General features: G+C 34.2%; 1 protein-coding gene across 2 annotated transcripts in view; it reads left to right on the top strand.

The window, feature by feature from the left end:
- Positions 1–19,142, top strand: part of PHF14 (PHD finger protein 14) — a 161,945-nt gene that overhangs the window by 40,549 nt on the left and 102,254 nt on the right. For both annotated transcript variants that reach the window (XM_062605005.1, XM_062605003.1), the window contains exons 10-14: positions 366–472; positions 1,918–2,013; positions 3,546–3,641; positions 4,950–5,089; positions 12,696–12,864. In XM_062605005.1, the coding sequence (XP_062460989.1) occupies positions 366–472; positions 1,918–2,013; positions 3,546–3,641; positions 4,950–5,089; positions 12,696–12,864 (608 nt within the window). The remainder of the gene's footprint in view (positions 1–365; positions 473–1,917; positions 2,014–3,545; positions 3,642–4,949; positions 5,090–12,695; positions 12,865–19,142) is intronic.

The raw sequence follows: 19,142 nt of genomic DNA, 5'->3' as shown, positions 1-19,142 counted from the left end.
AGGTTAATATGAGTTATTACTTCCATTTTAGGTTAGGTATATTATTGCGTAGTATCTCTACACAAAGTTATTTTTTAAAAAAGACATTTAGGAAAAGAAGAGAATCTTTCAAATGTAAACAGGAGGCTGAACTGTTTTTGCTAAGAAAGGAGTGGAAGCTTAGTTACCTTTTGGAATAATTTAAATAACACTATGCAGCAAAATGTTATGACTGTTCATTCTACCCAGTCTGTGTAACTATAGGCTGTAGTTTTGTGTTTTTGTGTTGTTACAGTTTCATGTTTTTCATTGCTTCACTTTCTTTAGTGCTTAAAACTTGAAAATATATCTAAGGATAGGAAATAATTCAGTTTTCTTTTAAATAGAGAGAAATATGCGCATGATTCAAATCCAGGAGAATATGGCTGAACAGAAGAATATCAAGGATAAATTAGAAAATGAGCAAGAAAAGCTTCATGTGGAGTATAATAAGGTGAAGAAAAAGGGATTATAAACCATTATACTGTTTTAATATTGCTGTTGTTAACTTCGGCATTTTGCTTTCCAGACAAAGTGACTTTAGAAAGAAAGATACAAACTATGCTTTCTTTGAAAGTAGTAATTTAAAATATAATCTTCTTGTAAAAATATTCTGTGGTCCTTACCTCCTATACAAGTAGAATCAATTTCTAAAGTGTCACATGTTGGCTGGGTACAAGTTCTTTTAACTGACCCCACTGAGAGCTGCAGTAATAAACTGTGCGTGGACAGACAGATCTTTCTCATGAGTGAACTGTATCTTAAGGCACTTCTTGTTTTCATTCTTTGTATGCATTTCATTTGAGACTTTTGAGACAACAGAGATTGATTTGTTTTGCTTGTGTGTAGTTATAGGTTATTTTTGAACCTGCTTAGTTCTCTGCTTGGAATCCTATTTGATAAGTGGGAATCCTGGATTGTCAAGAGTGCTGTTTATTTATTTACGTCAACTCCAACTTATGCTATATTTAATGACTTGGATATTTTTGCAGGCTGAAATAATTCACACAACCATCATGTCCTCTGCGTGTTTTGCTTAAGTATAGGCATTGCTCCCCCAAAATGTTGCTAATATATTTTTTTATTAACTCGTCATAATCGTTAAAAAGGCATTTTGTGTTTTCATTGAATTTTTACTAAATGATTATCTGTTTATTTTAATCTTTGAATATTTTGAAATAGAACATAGAAACACTGTATCTGACAGATGATATGCTGCTGTTCTTGCTCAATTCAGCAACCTACTGAGTGATGGTTAGTGATGACAGAAAATAGTATTTCTGTTAATTGTTAAACTGTTGAGTGTGTGTTTTAAGTGAGAATACACTGAGATGAAGCAGCAGGTCCTTGTGAACTGCCCAAAGATGATAGAGGGGAAGGAGATCATGCATGAGGCTTTTAGCTAACTTAACAGGTTGTATATGCTAGGTGGTAACTAAAAGTTGCTTCCAGAAGTAAAAAAAGGTTCTGCTTGAACCCTTCTATGAATTATATCTCTTTCTGTGAGAGTCAGTGTTCCTTGGTATGTATATATAGAGAGAGCTGGAATTCAGTTATACGGTTGCTCGTTACAATCTTGCTGCTCAAGTTATATGGGCAACACATACAAGATGTTGCTGTATTTTAGGTTTGCTTTCTAATCGACTTTATGAAACCTAATTTTCATGCTGAAATGCTCCAGATCTTTACAAAACAGGTGGCTGTCCAGGTTTTCATCTTAGTTCTTTCAAATCGCTGAAAGATTGCGCTGGATTCAGCTATGCTGAAATGAGTTCCATTGTTTTTTTAATCCCACAATAAAGTAATGCACCCTAGATAGGTAAGAGGTTGAATAAATTTTATTAAATAACTCCTAATGGTATTTCATTTCTGTTGATATTTTTTCCTTTAATTTTTCAGCTGTGTGAGTCCTTGGAAGAGCTACAAAATATGAATGGAAAACTGCGAAATGAAGGGCAAGGCATTTGGGCTCTGCTGGGTAGAATTGTTGGACAGGTTGGTGTTTGGGATTTTTTTTTTCCATCCCTCTTTATAGTTCATACACAGACCTGGTTTTCTAAGAATAGCTCTTTTTGTTTCTGTCTGTCACATCTATGGCCAAGTAAATTGATTTGATCAGGCTTTACTTTGGGGATGATGTATCCCAATTGAAATATCTGGACTTCTGCAAACCACCTACTGGGGACCTGTAGCTTAATTTTGTTGTTGTAAAAGCGATCTTGTTTGCAGAATTCTTTCATTTGGTATAACGGATTGATCTGTCATTTGTGATGAACCTTGATGTGAAGCATCAGTTAATCCTACCATTTTTGTTTATACATTGTCTTTAGTTATTGTAGGCTTCAAATGATATAATAACTTTTAATGGCTTTTATAAGATACAAATCTTTAAAACTTTAGTGTGTGTATGGTGGTTTTTACATGAATAGAGCAGAATATTTTTATGATGACTATAAATATCCAGGGGACAATGTGGATTACTTCCTGTTGTCAGCAGTTATCTTTGTTCTCATTGATGTGGGGAAAAAAATATAGATTCTTGCAGTATTTTGGTATGTTTTATTTCAAAATTATTAAGTGGACATCTTAGATATCAGATATTAAAATTATTTCCAATTATGATTTTAAGGAAGATTGAAGAAGCTTTTCATTGTGGAAATGCAGGTATATAATTAGGTCACAGTTTTGTCATGCCCTTTGGTACTGCCTAATTTGTGCTGCTCTTGAGAAAATGAAGCTTACCCTTTCTTTATGCAGTCATAAGGTATGCTAGCTTATTCTAGTTCTGTTCACACTCCTGGCTTTTCTACTTGTGAAGAAGGATTCTCACATAACATATCTCTTGAGTCAAGATTATTTTTTCCCTCCTTTTTAAGATGGCTTTGAGAAAGTATTCAGAAATATATCCTGCTGCAAATGTTACTAAATTAAAAAAAAAAAAAGTTGAATAGGATTCATTTACACAGCTTGCATGACATTTTTTTTCCAGTTGGTTGAACAGATGCAGACCCACGGGGCTGCTGAGAAATGACTTTGATAGATGGTTGCTGTCTGAGAAGCTAGTATACTGCAGATTAGTAGAAGCCCAAAGAGAATCTCGTCTGCTTTGTGGAGGGCTTGGTCCAATAAGATAATTTTTCTCATTAACCTATCGAGCACCAGGGTAGCAAGGATGTTGGGGAAAATAAACTGCCTCAGTATTCTTCTGTCATTTCATGAATTTGCCTTTGTTTGTTTCAGCTTCCCAGTAAAATGCATCCTTGTCCATCAGTCTATTTGAATCTTGAATTAAAAATTTAAAAGCTAGTATTTCAGTGTCGGTTTTATTTATTGAATTGCGAAAATAAGTATATTACTTTATATTTCAAAATCATATTGAGGTAAACATCTGTAGTTCCTCTTGTCTGTAAAACAGCTAGCTAAGCAATTTCCTACTCATAATTTGATTCTTATTCTTTGTGAACTGAGATTGTATTCTTTTAAAAGTCTCAGGACTCATGCGTACTGCATTTGTTCAAATCCAACAGAAACTGAACATACCGGCAATTTTACGTGCTCCTAAGGAAAGGAAACCAAGTAAAAAGGAAGGAGGAACACAAAAGTCATCTGCACTTCCAGCCGTACTTTATAGGCAAGTAACAAAGTCTTGACAGAATAGGTACAATATCTAGTCAGTCATAGTTTCACAAAAGTGCTGAGAAAATTGTTTGCTGCGGTTTATATTAACAGAATGCATCAGTGGTCTATATGTTCTACTTATTTCTGAAGGCTAAGTTGAAGAGTAGTCAGATCTTCACCTTAGCACGCAGCAGTAAGGTCTGCATTTTTTTTTTTTTGTCTAATATGACAGCAGCACTTTAAGGACAAAGGAACTTTACAGCTGGGTCCTTTGTTTCTGTTGATGTGAAAACTTGTAATTGGTCATCTTGTCTTTTGAATGCAATCATCTGTGTTGATTTTGCAGACAGTGCTCTTGAGATTTAGTCACAGTCGCTGGGTGCATAAAACACCTGTCATATTAGTAGTTTTACTTTTTACTCATGGGTTGTGACGTACTCTGAGATATCTTATGGTTTAAATTTCCCTACTTGTATTTCTAGTATTTCCCACGAAAATGTATTCACTTATTCTATTATTGTTCCCCCTTTTCTCCTCTCCTATAAGTTGTGAAGCTACTGACTGCGTTTTAAGTAAGTCTGACAGTGGAACATATGCTAGGATCCCAGAGCATGACTGTGCAAAGGATACATGTCATCTTGGATCTTCTTTTGCCACCAGTTGAGAAGTGTCATAGTCTGTTGCTTATCAAGAGGGCAGCAGTCAGACCTTCACCCACAGATACAGTGGGCAGTATCTTGCCCAGCTAGCAGGCTAAATAAAGAAAATGGGTTTACCTGAGGAAAAATTAGTTCTAGTGCTGTGAGAGATGGAAATCCTGAGAACACGGCAATGGGCTGAGGATTTGGCAATTTAGTTGTATACATAAACAAATTATAGGAGTCATGCTTTACTAGTTCTGTTTTGTTCAAATCCAGTCATTTAGTTCCTCCCGTTTTATAATGGAATCAATGAACACCTGATCTTTTGGAAATAACTAAAATTTCAAAGCCAGTAAAATAATAATAATGATGATAATAAAAAGGAAATGTTATTTCTCATGAGTTGATGCATTGCCCAGCATAATAGCAGCGCAGGCCTATTTCAGGGTGCTTGCAAAAAATCAGATTGAAAGTCATTTTCTTGATAAGTTAACTATATTAGGTGCTTTTTATGCTTTCCTGTACATAGGTAGAAGCTTCTTAAAAAGTAATTATGCGCTTAATTGGTGCATTGAAGTTGCCACGTTTGTATTGAAACTGGGGAATGTGCTGGGATGTATCGTTTATACTTTATGATATCAAATGTAATTATTATGCTTTTCTGCTGCCTACATTAAAAGTTGTGGAATTTGCAAGAAGAATCACGATCAACACCTACTGCTGCTGTGTGATACTTGTAAACTCCATTATCATCTTGGTTGCCTGGATCCACCTCTTACAAGAATGCCAAGGAAGACCAAGAACAGTTACTGGTAAGAATGCAGTTGATGATAGTTTTGTTATCTCTGTACTTAAAGTAGGACATAAATGTGAATATATTTGCAGTTCCTATTTGCAAATCTATTTGTATATATAGACATTGCTATAATGCAGTTTGAACTGAGTCATTTTATTTTGAGGTTATCAGCAGTCATATTTCAAGGTAAAAAAAATAAAAGTTGTAAAGATTTTTCTCATTACTAGCCACTGGAGAAACAGATTTTAGCTTTAATTTTCTTAGGTTTTGAATTCATTTGTGATTATTAATGCTGCTATATAGTAATGGTAGAAAACTATAGGCTGCTTTCAGGAAATAAAAGACTTGGTCTTCCGTTTATCTTAGGATGCAGATACGCAATTCTCTATTCAGATCTTTGAGATAATACCCGTAAAAAATACCACTTGTAAGTAGTAGATCAGTTTATTACAATATGGGGAATCAACTGGGTTTACTTCTGTCTTATGACTCAAATCTGCAATGTCAGTAGCGTATGTATAACTGTCCTTGCTGCAGTTACATTTCTGTGAACTAAAAATTTTATTTTGTGCCAGTGGAGCAGAACATAAGCTAAGTAGTACAATAGAGAACTGGTAACACGGTAGAGGTGCTGATTTCCAAACTACAATGAAACTAGTGTGTTGCTGTATTGTGTTATCATTCTTTATGTTTCTAAACTGCTCTGAAAGCAGTTATTTAGAAACAATTTTTGTTTGGCAAGAAGTTCGTGTACAGCATCTCTAGGAATCACCATCATCTTGTCTGAACATTAATGTAACAAATCAGAATGGTATAAGAATTAATTCTAAAATGTAGTAAAACCTTTTTTTATCAGGAAAACTTCTATATTTTTCTTTGTAAGTTTTTTTTAATTTATTTTATTCTAAACTTCCATAAAACATTTACTTAAGTCATCTTTCTGTGTAGTTTTACTGATTGTGAGCAGGGCAAGATGGCAGGTACATGAAACGGGAGGTCTGTCATTTTATTATATTTTAACATAACAAAAGCTGGATTTACCCAAATAAATTTTAAATTATAAAGGAAATCTCAATAGAGATCACCATCACTAATACTTTTCTGAATTTAATTTTCCTTTAATGACTTAGTGCGGTCTGTGATTTTGGACTTTTCATTATTTAAAGGGAATTCTGAGCTCTTTGGTTAAATTTGTGACATGGAGACATTTTTTTAAACCCTTTTTTAGGAGCTTCTGAGTTTGCCAGGAGGTTCTTGATTTTTTTTTTTTTTTTCCTTTTTCCATTTTTTTTTTTTTGTTCTGCCTTTTAACCAAGTTGAAAAGGTTCACAAAAAGCTATCAGTCCAAAAGATGTTAAGACTACAATTCTCAGTAGGTGTTAAAGCCAGAATAGGTCAGGTTAGGTAGTAAAACTCTTTCATTTCAAAGCTGTAACTTATCTTTGTTACGAATTTCATGCTTCAGTTATACCTCAGATCACAAACTTGACTTTTACTTTTAATTAGCTGAAGCATATGCTGAAATGTGAGATTATAGCAGTCAAATTGAGCTGTATTGATTGCATTCTTTTCATCATTGAGCATGCCTTTATACATTCTTTTCAGGATCAGTAGAGAGCATATAGAATGGTCCCTTAATCCGAGTTTGATTTCAGCAGGTCGTCCCCCCCGTCCCCCCCCGCTGTTTTGAATACAATTTTAATCTTTTGATTAACCTGTGAAGAAAAGTGCAGTTTTTTTTTTTTATATGGTGCCTGTGTACTTTTCAGATATTTGTATAGGATATAATGTGAACTTATGCAAAAAAGATGAAGTGTGAAAATGGGTATAGTGGGAAATTCCTTGAAATGTTAGGCAGGTTGAAAGACTTTGAATACAGTGGTTAAAAGTTTTGCCTTTAGTTGTCTTTTAAAATAGTATGCAGGAAGCAGTTAAAAATAAATGTTTGTTAATTTTTACTTTCTATTTTATTATCACTGATAATCATTTACTCACAGTTGCTAACTTGAACCTTTGCAAAAATTTTGATGGTTAGAGTCATATACTTGATCAATACATATTTATTTCAACATAAGGTAGTTTAGTTAAACATTAGGTAGCATGAGTTTATTTCATAGGCTTCATATTTTATACTGTGTTTGACCATGTCAAATGATGCAGTTTATATGTGTGATGCCACATAACCTTATTGGTTATTTACTCTTTTTGTCCATTTCATACTCGGCATTTAATAGAAATGTACTTTACGGTATACAGAAAAGGATTTTGAAATTGTTTAACTAAATCCACTATTACATGTAATGGTAAAGGGGAAAAGAAAATATATCTTTTTTATAATTAAAACCTAATTTGTTAAAGCACAAATTGTAATTAGTTATCTGAATGTTTCTGAACATGCAAAGGAGGTAATGATTTTAGTCTTCATGAAACCCTAGTAGGAGTTTAGACCTAGTGAGCACCAGTGTCTCACAGCTTATTAGAAATGGGTTTCAGGCATTTAATACCAAGAATTTTCCCTGTTCAGGGACCTGACAGTTTTCTCCAAGGTAACATTTATACATATGGAATATTTTAGAAAGAAATTTTTTGTAACATACCAAGTTCAAAGCCTGCCCTCATTTCAGATGGATTTATTTTGAGAGGAAGAGCATAACAACTATTTTGCATAATAAAACATGAAAGCATTAATTTCTGTCTGTTTTGATGTGGTGCCTTCAAAGTAGACCAGCAACTCTAATCATAAAATAAAATGGTGTGGCATACTTCTATTTAAAAATTTGGAAATTTTTCATTTCTTAGAAAACCTGTTGATTAAACACTAGAATATTACTTTGATTCACATTATCATAAAATTAAGTCTTGTTATTCTCTCTGACAGCTGTGTATTCTTACACTCCTGCCTATTCTGGATGGACTGGGAACTGTATACTTTCCTGGTAGAGAATGATCTGAACTGATATATAAAAATGCACAAGTGTTGCCAGACAATACAATGAATCAAAGTCTGGTTATAAAGTATCAACATTTTCAGTAAGAAAATACAACACAGACTAGCTCTGTTGAAATGAGATTGGTGAAAAACAGTGATGATTGCAAGTAACATAAAAAATGCTGGAGATGGAGATGAACCAAACAAGGATTAGTGATCAAATCAGGCTCGGTGGGTTTTAATTTTGTTCTGGAAGGCTAGGTTATTTTAGTGGTAACTTTGCGGTAGGGGGTATTGTCCGCAGTACAGAGTGAGCTGTGGAGTTCATGACCAGTAGACCCATGAACACAAGATATATGTCAGTATCTGGACATTCATTCATATTCCTGACCCTGTTCATTCAGTATTGATCTAGCACATCTTGATTGCTTTTGCATCCTAATTCATTGAATGATGATACAAAGTTCTTAATTTTTATACACGTGTGAGTGCAGTATAATGTTGTGTATAACATCACTTCTTATGTGTTTGTCACTTGTCTTAATTAGGTTGTTGCAAACAGCAAATTTTCCGTACCTTGACTGTCTGAAAAATGCTCTTTGAAGCTCTTAGATGAACCATTTTTGGTTCATATACACTGTCTTTTATCTCCAGAATAAGAGCAGTCTTCCTTTTTCCACTTCCAGTACGTCATTCAACATGTCTGATTTATGCAAATTCTAGATCATAGATGTCGTCTGAAAACTATAATCCATGTTTCTGAAGTTCACAGTGCTTTATTTCTTTGTAAACAGTGCAAGAAGTGATTTATCACAGAGGTTGTCTGAGATCTGTTGCCTCCTAATTAAAACCAACTCAAACTCTAATACAGTTTTCGTTTTTATATACTGAGGGCAGAACTGTTTTCTGGAAGCACTGTAGTGGTGTTCACTTAGCACAGAAGACTTAAATTGGCTCCTTTCACAGTAAGCAGCATGCACAAGGTGCTGGTTTCTTCTAAATCTTCTTCCAGCCTAATGCCCAGTTGTGATTATAAGAATGACTTTCTTGTTCAGACTGCGTCCTTTGTATTTTCATCACATAAGGCGTTCTGAAACTATGTAGCATAACACAGCTAAGGCAGTCTAATTCGTCTATAAAGTGATATTGGAGTAAAAGCTCAATTTTTCCTAATTTTTGTAGTGTTACCTTTTCAATAAAATATTTTCATATGATTTTATCTGTTTTTTTCATACAGCAAAGATGTTATTTGCTTTGTCATTAAAATTTCAAAAATGAAAACAGATTTGTGTTACGTTTACCAGTATGTTGTTGGCTTTGAGCCCTGTTTGTGAGTTTTTCAAATTGGTGACCTTTCATTTATAAAGGAATTGTGTTCAGTGTTTCCTCAGCTTTTCTCATTATCATTTCACAAATTTCCATGTGCCAGGCCCATCAGTTAAAGTGCATTTAGATTTCTTTTTTTTTTGTGTGTAAACCTATAGGATAAGGAAACATCATAATGCTACTGTTTTAACTAAATTTTGGGGGAAGTAACAGGGTTTTCTTTCTACGTTTTTTGTTGCCACCCTACTAAAAAGCACCCCATCTCCAAACTGTCCCTCCATCCTTGTTTTCTCAGGGTTGTAGATACTCACATTTTCACACTGTAAAATTCCAGGCATCATTCTGTTAGTTTCTAGAGCTTTTTATATACAGAAAGAACAATTTGGTCCTTGAGTGCTTTCTAAAGTGCCATTGTAGGTTCACACGTATTTTGAAGCTGCCTGTGCTCAAGAATTTATCCACCGCCAGGCAGCACAGAAACATTTGCATTGTGCTGTTACAAAAAAACAGTTTCAGTGTTAGCCTGGACCATTAATAATTTTTGAAAATCGATAATGTATGTTCCTTGTCACTTGCTATTCTTGTCATTTCCTAGTGAGTTGAAAACATCCATTTGTTTTGTGAGATGGGAAGGTATCTGGTACCATTGATTCTTGTATCAAGTCAGATTGAAAACACAACAAAACTGTGCGTGCAACTGCTTTTCTTCTGTAGGTAGTTGGTGCTTTATCAAAGACTTTCTGTATGATTAAAAGGTTTCAAATAATGACTGAGATTTCTTGATGGATCAAGCATTTCCAGTAATTTTTAGTAATAGGCACATTTTAGCAGTAGGCATATCATTGCCTATAGCTGGTTTTCTCTAAATATAGATTAGTCAAATCCAGACTAAAAGCAAAACAAAACCTTTGTACAGAAGTTGAATCTTTGGCACCGTTTCTTCTGTTATTTTGCATGTGCTGAATGGCCATACTTGCTAATTTAGAGGCAGTAGAAGACTGTTGGAGTAGTTGGAAAGGTGACCTGTTGTCATAGGTTCTCTATTCACTTACTGTCCTTGAAGAGGTGAAATTAAATGAGCATGACTTTAGCATAGCCAAAAGGAAGGGGAGTCATGTGACTGCTTTCTATGAATATATTAGGATTAAACAGCGGAATGGGAAGAGAGTTCTTTAAAATCAAGAACCATGTTGAAATAAACCATAATAGGAGCTGAAAGTTAGGAGATTGTTTCCAAGTCAGAGGCGTGTGTGTCTGTAATAGCTTTTCTGTGGGCCCTATGGGAGCTAACAGCCAAAGCACTTTATAGTTGAAGCTTGACTGCTTTGTAATAGGGTTGATAAGATGTGGTTGCCTGTAATAGTAGAGGCTATTCCAATAAATCAAGAGGTTGCTTGTAAGTTCATGTTTATAACTTAGCTTTTTTTCCTTCACCTTCAGTGTATATGTGAAGTTTTGTTCTGTGATTCATAACCTGCCCTCCCCTCCCCCGTACTATGATTTTTGCAGCTCTCTTGTTGTAGCTCTAGCTTTTTTCTAATTTGGATTGCTGAGACACTTGCACCACCTGTTTCAGAACAAGCTCGGTCATAACAATGAAATTTCAGGAACTTGCTTGCAGTACCTCATCTGTTGGCAGAGATGTTTCTGTCATCTTCACTAACATCAAAGTTAAAATACATTATTTATGTTTAAGTAGGGTCTTAATGAAACTCAGGTACTTTACGTGTCTGCATAATAATTTTCTGTACAACTGTCTGAACTTAGGTAGCAGAAAAACAATGTATTTCCCTTTTAAATAGCATAGAGCTAAAGAACATGAATTATTTAATCTAAAGCTTCTCTCTCCTGCCACATCATTGAAGAACCTTTCTCCATAAAATTTTACAATAATAGTAGTTTGGTCTGTGTACTTTTGTTTATTTATTGAAGTGCTTTGTATATATGCAAATGAAGTTACTTTGTGTGTGTAGATGCACACAAATTTATGTAAACATAAGAAATAGCATTTTGTAACAGTGATTATATCTTGTATTTTTCTATTGATTTTCCATGCTGGTGTCCTGAAGAGGCCTAGAAATGTTAACAGGTACTGCAGCCACAGCAAACAGAGATTTGTAAAGAGGAGGAAGAATAGAGTATTACACACTTGTATGCTGGCCAGAGACTGCAGAGTACAAAAAACTGCATGATCTGGCTTCCTTGTGTTTTGACTACTACTAAAGTCTCCATACTTACATGAGGGAGGGGAGACACTGTTTTGTGCAAAGTACTTCTGTTTTTCTGGACCAGCAAATACTGTTAGCCCTAGCATGTGTCCTATGTCCTGTGGTCTCAAGTGCTTTAGAGATAAGAAGTGGTTAATCTTCATGACATTATAATGTAGCCACAATTACCTTAATTTTGCATATGGAAAAACCGAGTGGGAAAAGTGTTGACTTAACCGTGGTTACACTGGTAATTTGCCCAATCAAAGATTAGATTGGTCCCATATCCTCTATTTTTGCTTGGTAGCTACTGCTCTTCGTCTAGGTGACCATAATGACTGCTGTTGTCTTCTGGTACAGTCAGGACAGATCTGAGATTATACTGCTTGTATTACTTTGAAAGAATTAGAAAACATAGAAAGTTGATGGAGTTCATATTGTGTTATTTTAGTATGTGTATCCCTGTTAATGCAGTAAATAGCAGAACACAATGTTGATTTCATACTTTCTTGAATTGGAAATGTAATGTGAGAAGGAATTAAAAAATTGGCAGTTCTCAGTGGATATAATTTTTAAAGTTTTCATTAACATATTTTAGTTACCATATGCATTTTTATTTAACATTCACATTTATGACTTTGCATAAGATGTTTTTTTTTTTCCCTGCAAATAAGGACAAAACTTGATGAATTCCATCTTGGTAATTCTGTCATGGAGCTTGTTCTTAGTATCTGTTCACTTTTGAAGTTCTGATTGTGCTTTTGTACTTTTTCAGAAACTCGGTAGGCCTTTTCTTCAATTCAGTGTTCAAAGTTTGCTTAATAGGTGTCTCCAGCTTCTGTATCTTTGTGTCTTTTTTTTTTTTCAGATTTAAACCCTACTCCCTTAGAAAATATATAATAAAACTGGTTTTTGTAACAGACATATCTTCTAAATCACTAGCACTAGAGTGCGCTCATCAGAATGAATTCAGGAGTGTGTAATGGTCAAGATTAAATTGCAACAGCAGCAGTTACAGTAATGAATATATTTGAGCGATGTCTTTAGGTGTCCATTGGGATTCTTAACTTTTGAATTTATTTTAAGCCAAAACACTTCAATATGTTTCTTTTTCTGCTTTTATGGCTGCAGTTTTAAATAGGAAATCTTCCACTTTTCAGGCAGTGCTCAGAGTGTGACCAGGCAGGTAGCAGTGACATGGAGGCAGATATCGCCATGGAAACCTTACCAGATGGGACCAAAAGATCAAGGAGGCAGATTAAGGAACCAGTGAAATTTGTTCCTCAGGATGTGCCACCAGAACCGAAGAAAATCCCAATCAGAAACACGGTAAATGATGGTTGAGTTGATTTTTTGCAGCTCATATTCATAATAATGTTGTCTTAAGATGACTTACAATTTAGACTTTTTTTAATTCCCTTTCTTTTGTTTAATGATTTATTACTTGTGTTAAGTGTATAGTTTTGCTAAAGTAAAAAGCTGGGAAATGTGGTAGTGAACTGAAGCTTTTCCTTTCTTTTCCTTTTACCTGGGTCACAAAGTCCTCTCAATTGCAGAAAAAGAAAATTCAGTTTGTACTTAAGCTTAGCCTTTACAGCTGTCCTTCACCATAGTAGTAAGGACACTTTGTTCTTGTATGCTGAGATTTAAATATATCAAATTGCCCGTTAACAGCTGTAAAGTAATCAGTCATTTCCTTATGTACAGGCAACCTACTGACAGACTGCACATTTTGTGAGTGTCACAAGACCCTTTTATTTCGATTTGTTTAACTTCCTTATCTTATTGTATGTTTTCTCAAATTTTCCTGGTGGATAGTTTTCAGAGAACAGAAGCTTTCATTTGCTGATGAAACATTTAGCATCTTTCTTTCATTTAATTGTAGATTTTTTTTATTAATCATTGTGTTCTAATCCCTATAGTTTTGCTCTCCTACTTGCTCATTTTGATGTGTCATGTCACCTATGAAATGTACATGAAGGTATCAAGGGCTTTTAGGTCCAGTTTAGGGAATGAGCAGTGTTCCCATGACCCTTTGGACATGAGTAGTAATTGTATATAAACTGATGGTTTATCTTTCAATATATTTCTTGGTATTTGGAAATACCTAAAACGTTCTCACATTAGGCTAGACATGCTTTTTCTCTCATGCAGAACAACTTTATTTTCTTTGCAGAGCTTTCCAGACTTTTTATCCTTGTACTAGCAGATACCGTACTTATCTGAGTAGACTAAGATTAACCAAGTATTTTCCTGACCTAACCTTAAATGTTTGGTTTTGTTACATTTCAATATATTTTAACTGTTTGGGCCACAGCTTTGATTTACCTAATGGCTTCCTTTTCCTGGTCTGTTGCTAAGAAGAACTCAAGTGACTCAAGCCAAACTGATTAATTTAGTTCAAATTACTAGGTTTGCAAAGTTTTGTGAATAATTGAGAACCTCTGTGTAGTGGAGAAGTTTTTTCCTTTCGTCTTGTCAGTGAGGGAAAGTTCCTTTCTTTCCAGTATGTAAGAGCACATAGGTTCTTAAAGCTGTCTGGGTAGGTTGCACCAACTGTTGGCATATTGTTATTCACACAGACAGAAGAATCTAGTGTTCCTGCTTACTGAACCTTTTGCATTTCTCCCCTTTTAATTCTTTGTCTCCTCTCTTCCTGTACTAAGGTAGTAGTATGAAGGATGGGGATTCATGATCTTGGGATTTAAGAGAACTAGAAGTATTACAGGAAAGACATATAGTAGTAGTAGACAAAAGAGTGATATAAGGCATTGTACAAAAATCCATAGGAAAATAGGTTTGTTTTGTTCTAAGGCCGATGTAATAACTGCTAGGCTGCTTCTGTGCTAAATGGAGGGAAGTCTGATTGCTCTGAAGTGTTCCCCTCATGCAGTGACGCTATAATGTGCTACACTAATTCTGTGTTGATTTGGCACCTTGTGTTTTAAAGAGTATTTCTGCACACATTGTGGTATGTAATATAAAGACTATATTTATTTTGAGTGGAGTAGTATGTTGGCATGGTTTAGCATTACACTGGGGAAAAAATTACTGCTACCAGTCTTAAGAAAGACTTTGTTCCTCTGCTTGAGTTTTTAGGCTTAGTTCTCTTCAGTGTTTTTTTGCTTTTTACAACATGCAGACTTTCAGAGTAACATCTTTGCAGCCCTGAGAGCAGGGCTTCTCTGTCAGAGTTATTATTTCCACTTTCACAGCTTCCCCATGGCTGACAGATTGTTGGGTTGTTTTTTTTTTTTGTTTTCTGTTGTGTGGTTTTTTGGTGTTTTGTTTTTTGGTTGGTTTTTTTTTTGGTTTTTTTTTCCAAATTCCTGTCTTCTACTTAACTATGAAGACACCTGCTGGATTTCTTTCTCTGAACAATGCTGAATTCCTTTATTTCAAACTCTTTCATGCTCTTGGGGCATTTAGGCTGTATGACAATATTAAGATAGCACACCTCTGAAGACTTACCAGATACTTCCTGGAAGTATGGGATTCCCCCTCACCTTTGTTATGAACCCTGAAAGTTGATGTTAGTTTTTGTTACATGTTTGTTTTGGTTTGCCTTCTTTATAAAGAGAATACTTTTAAATTTCTTAGGTCTGGGGCTCTCTGAATATTTGAGAGGAAAAGACCTGACCTTTGAAAAACTTCTCATATGAAGTAGAGTCTGACTCAACTATGTGGTGCTTTTCAACAGATTATTTGTTCTGTGCTTTGTGTCCTCACTGCTCAAATACTTCTAAATAGTTTAAGGAATTAAAAATGAAAAATTTGAAAATATATATATAAATATATAAAATATATTTAATATGTAAAGAGATAATTTATATAAATTCTAATAGTTACTATTTTTATATAAATTAGAATTTTTGTATATAAATATATATATAAAATATATATAAAGTATATACTTCATAGTCTTCTCAGAGTACTTTGTATCTCTGGGCATGTTTTATACAGTCTAGTTTGTGTGAGCAGCCTTGCTAACAGTTATAATCAACAAGTGCAATTATAAGACTGAATTGTGTGTCTGTTGCTCTTAAGGGATTTCCATTTGTTTTTCATACAATTATCTTGAAATGATATAATTGAGAGAAGGTTTTTTTGTGGCACACCTTAAAAGAATAGAAAGTGTCTTACATTTTTGGATTTCGTTGTTATGGTTTGTCATTACTGTGTTGACAGAAATTGTGTGTAAGCCCCAATATTTTTATAAAGTTGCATTAGGTGTTATACTGATGAAAAAAATAGTTGGAATTTGTAAGAAATTTTATACAAATGTATAGGATTAAGCTTATATGCTAACAATATATATATATATATATATATACAAAAAAAGTTAAATTGTAGTTTCAGACTTGGTATTTTTTTTATCGTCTTGTCCTTCAGCTCCTGTTTGGTAACACTGATTTCAGAGATGATAAAGGCTCCTCCTTTAATGAAGAAAATGCTTTTTCCTTATGCAGAGTATTTTTTTTTCTAATTCCTGTCTCCTTGTACAATGAAGAGTTAAAGACTCTTTTAGAAGTATTCATAATTTTACCGTTACTTCTCATCCAATTTAAGGATGTGTACCTAAGTCCTGCAGAATTGTATATTTTATTATTCTTCAAAGCTGCTGAATTCATTGATGATGTGGATTTTCGCTTCAGGGTTAAATATTTTTTTCAAGAAAATTGTGGGGTTTTTTTTCCCCTCTTTAAATGTAACCTTAGAATTTGTTTTGCATCACTGCAAAAAAAAAAAAAAGATATTTTAACTTACGCAACCTGTACCATTTCTCTCTTTCTTTTCCCTTATGAACTTAACAGTTCTTTTCAGGTTTTTCTTGTCTTAAGTCTCTTAAGTATATAGCCTTATATCTGTGTCAGGATAGTTTTAGCAGAGATTCAGAGTAGGATGCTCTGCATTATTTTGCATGAGGTACCTTTTCTTCATACCTTCAGTTCTGCTTGTGCAAAAAGCATGGGTCATAATTAATTAATGGCTGGGAAGGGCTGTGAGGTATATTTATATTCCAACTCATTGAGAGGAAGGTGAGACTGTTTAATGAAAACACAAGTTTTCTCTTGGGACTGTGTTGCTCAGATCTTAATTCAGCCTAATGTCACATCAGAACAGTGATAGCCAGCGACCTGTGGCAACTGGAGTACCCAAGTGTTCACAGCTTTTGCGTGGTGTTAGAGACTTGGCTTCCTTCTGTAATTTGGAAGTGTGAGAGAAGTGAGACTAAAGCAGGTTATTCAGTCAGGACACTGCTTCTCCCTTGTACATTTATCTACATAAATTGTGTGTCAAGGCATTATTTTGCATCCTAATGCTGTATAGGCTTTCAAAATTACCTTGTGAGTGCTCTGTTGTATGTTCATCCCCTTAGCTTTCAAAAACATCAGAGGATATTTATATAAAGATCAGCTCTTTCAAAGAAAAAAGGAAGACGGAGTCCAGCCATTTGGATTGCATTTTTTTGGAGAGAACACCTGTCATATTGTATATTAAAAAATATAACTAAAATTTACAAGAAGACCTTTCTGATTTTAAACTTCCCAAGACAGACCATGTTAGAGAATATACCAAAGTGCACAAGCATAGATTTAAACATGGCAGAATTATACTCTGAGTCAATGTCTATACAAATTATAAATAAATGTAAATAGACAAGACATTAGCCTTTAAACTTGAGCCTCTTGTATAAGGACTGTATTTGTGGGCAGAGTTTAATTCATCATTTATGCTTATACACTTTAAGCAGTGCATAACTCCTTAAACTAGCTTTATTGAAAATCTCTGATCTTTATAATTCCAATTTCATACTTGTATAAGCTTCACAAATTATTTCTGCAGCTAGTTGACTTCATAGAAATTAATAGCTAATAGAAATCAATAGCTGATCTGCATAAACCAGAAGTCTGTAAACAGTTTAAAATATTTCCTTAAAATCTGAATACGATTTTAAACATTTTTGCAGAACTGTATGGTTTTTCATATTGGATATTTTTATTATAAAGATTAAGTGTACAATGGTTTGTTTATTTGGAAAAAATCTCTAAAGAGATATGGATAGTGCTTTAGAGCAGTAAGTTGAGTGTTTAATGTGTTTTGTCTGCTCAACTATGTATGTTCAGTTTTTCAGAGATGATCCATGTATACAAAACCAGCTTTTAACAAATTGCCAACTTCTCTTCTTGAATAAAAAAGAATACACAGTTTTTGCTAAAATAATTTTGTTAGTCTGGTGTTATATTTTTGCAAAATAAGTGTTCCGCTTTTATCCCTTGAAAAAAAAATTAAGTATATTTCAGTGACTTTACTTTAAAAGTCCTTGAAGTATGTTTTACCTACTGTACGTGCTGTCTGGAAGCATAGTGGAGTTTCTGTGAGAAATGTCACATACATGAGCATCTTCCTGAGACATATTGCTCAGCTGTAAGAGGTGGTAGGGAATGCTTTCTCCTGTAATTCTGTTGTATCTGTTGAAGTAAAGTACTGTTTGTGTTGTTTGAATGGTCCATCCTCCAACAAATGCTGTCACATGCTGGTACTCTTAATATGCCGTGTTTTCTTTTGTTTGGAAATTCCATTTCTGGTTCCTTTTTACTGAGTAGGAAGTATCTACCTTGTGTTGTAAAGGTGAAAAAGGCTTTTTTGTAAAGGCGTTTTGGGAACTGAATGGTGTGTTGAGGGATTTAAATAAAACCTTCTGATCTTTCAATATCAGACTTATTTTCGTTATCTAAAACCTGAAAACCTAATAGCTTTTTTCTGTAATTGCATTGTGTACAGTCCAAATAAACAGTAATTTTTCTGTTTAGCGGTAAAAAGTCTGTGTTTGGGGGAAGAAGTTATTAGCCAACACTATGCTGTTCATTCTTCGGAACATGGAAGAAAACAATTCTGTGCCGGAGGGGCTGTAGTCTAAGTAGATTAGTTTTTAAAAAATAATGATAAAAGAAAAATACTGACAAAGCACCTACAAAGTGTTCTTAGTGCAGGGAGTGGTTGTGTATACTGCTTTTGTTTTACAAATAAATACTTATTTAGAATAGATGACCATTTCTTGCTTTCGTTTCAAATAGGAAAAGATAGCAAAGGGAGTGATGTATTTTTTTTTTTCTTACCAAGTATATTAAAAGATAAACAGGATTCTTATCTTGTATTTAACTGAAGCATTTCCACCAAAGTGGTTTCCAGACATCTATTGTGTAACTTAATTATGTGATGTCATTGATACAAGTTTTGAATAACAGATGGCTGCAGGAGGAAAACATAACAGCTATTCCAATTTGAATGATTTGATATCACTGCTTCATAAAAACATAAATAATTTTAAAGCACTTTATGTATATTTATCAGTCGTCATTTTAGTTAACATCGTCAGTGATTTATGAACTCATTTAAATAGGACTTCTAAATAAGTACCTGAAAGACCTTTCAAATCAGTGATCTGATGGTAGGGTGTTTGACTTACTCAACTTTAAAGAAATTGCTGTCAGCTGAACACGAATGCTGTAGGAAAAAATCAATCAGGAGTTACACAGCTTTCTGAAATGTAATGTTATCATTATAAAGAACATTATAAAATACCTGGGTTTTTTGCTTCATCA

Source organism: Pezoporus occidentalis, unplaced genomic scaffold (assembly GCF_034315485.1).
Source record: "Pezoporus occidentalis ecotype Australia unplaced genomic scaffold, CSIRO_AGI_Poc_V1 ctg9, whole genome shotgun sequence".
In the NCBI taxonomy this organism is placed as follows: domain Eukaryota; kingdom Metazoa; phylum Chordata; class Aves; order Psittaciformes; family Psittacidae; genus Pezoporus; species Pezoporus occidentalis.
This window is presented reverse-complemented; position numbering and strand designations above follow the sequence as displayed.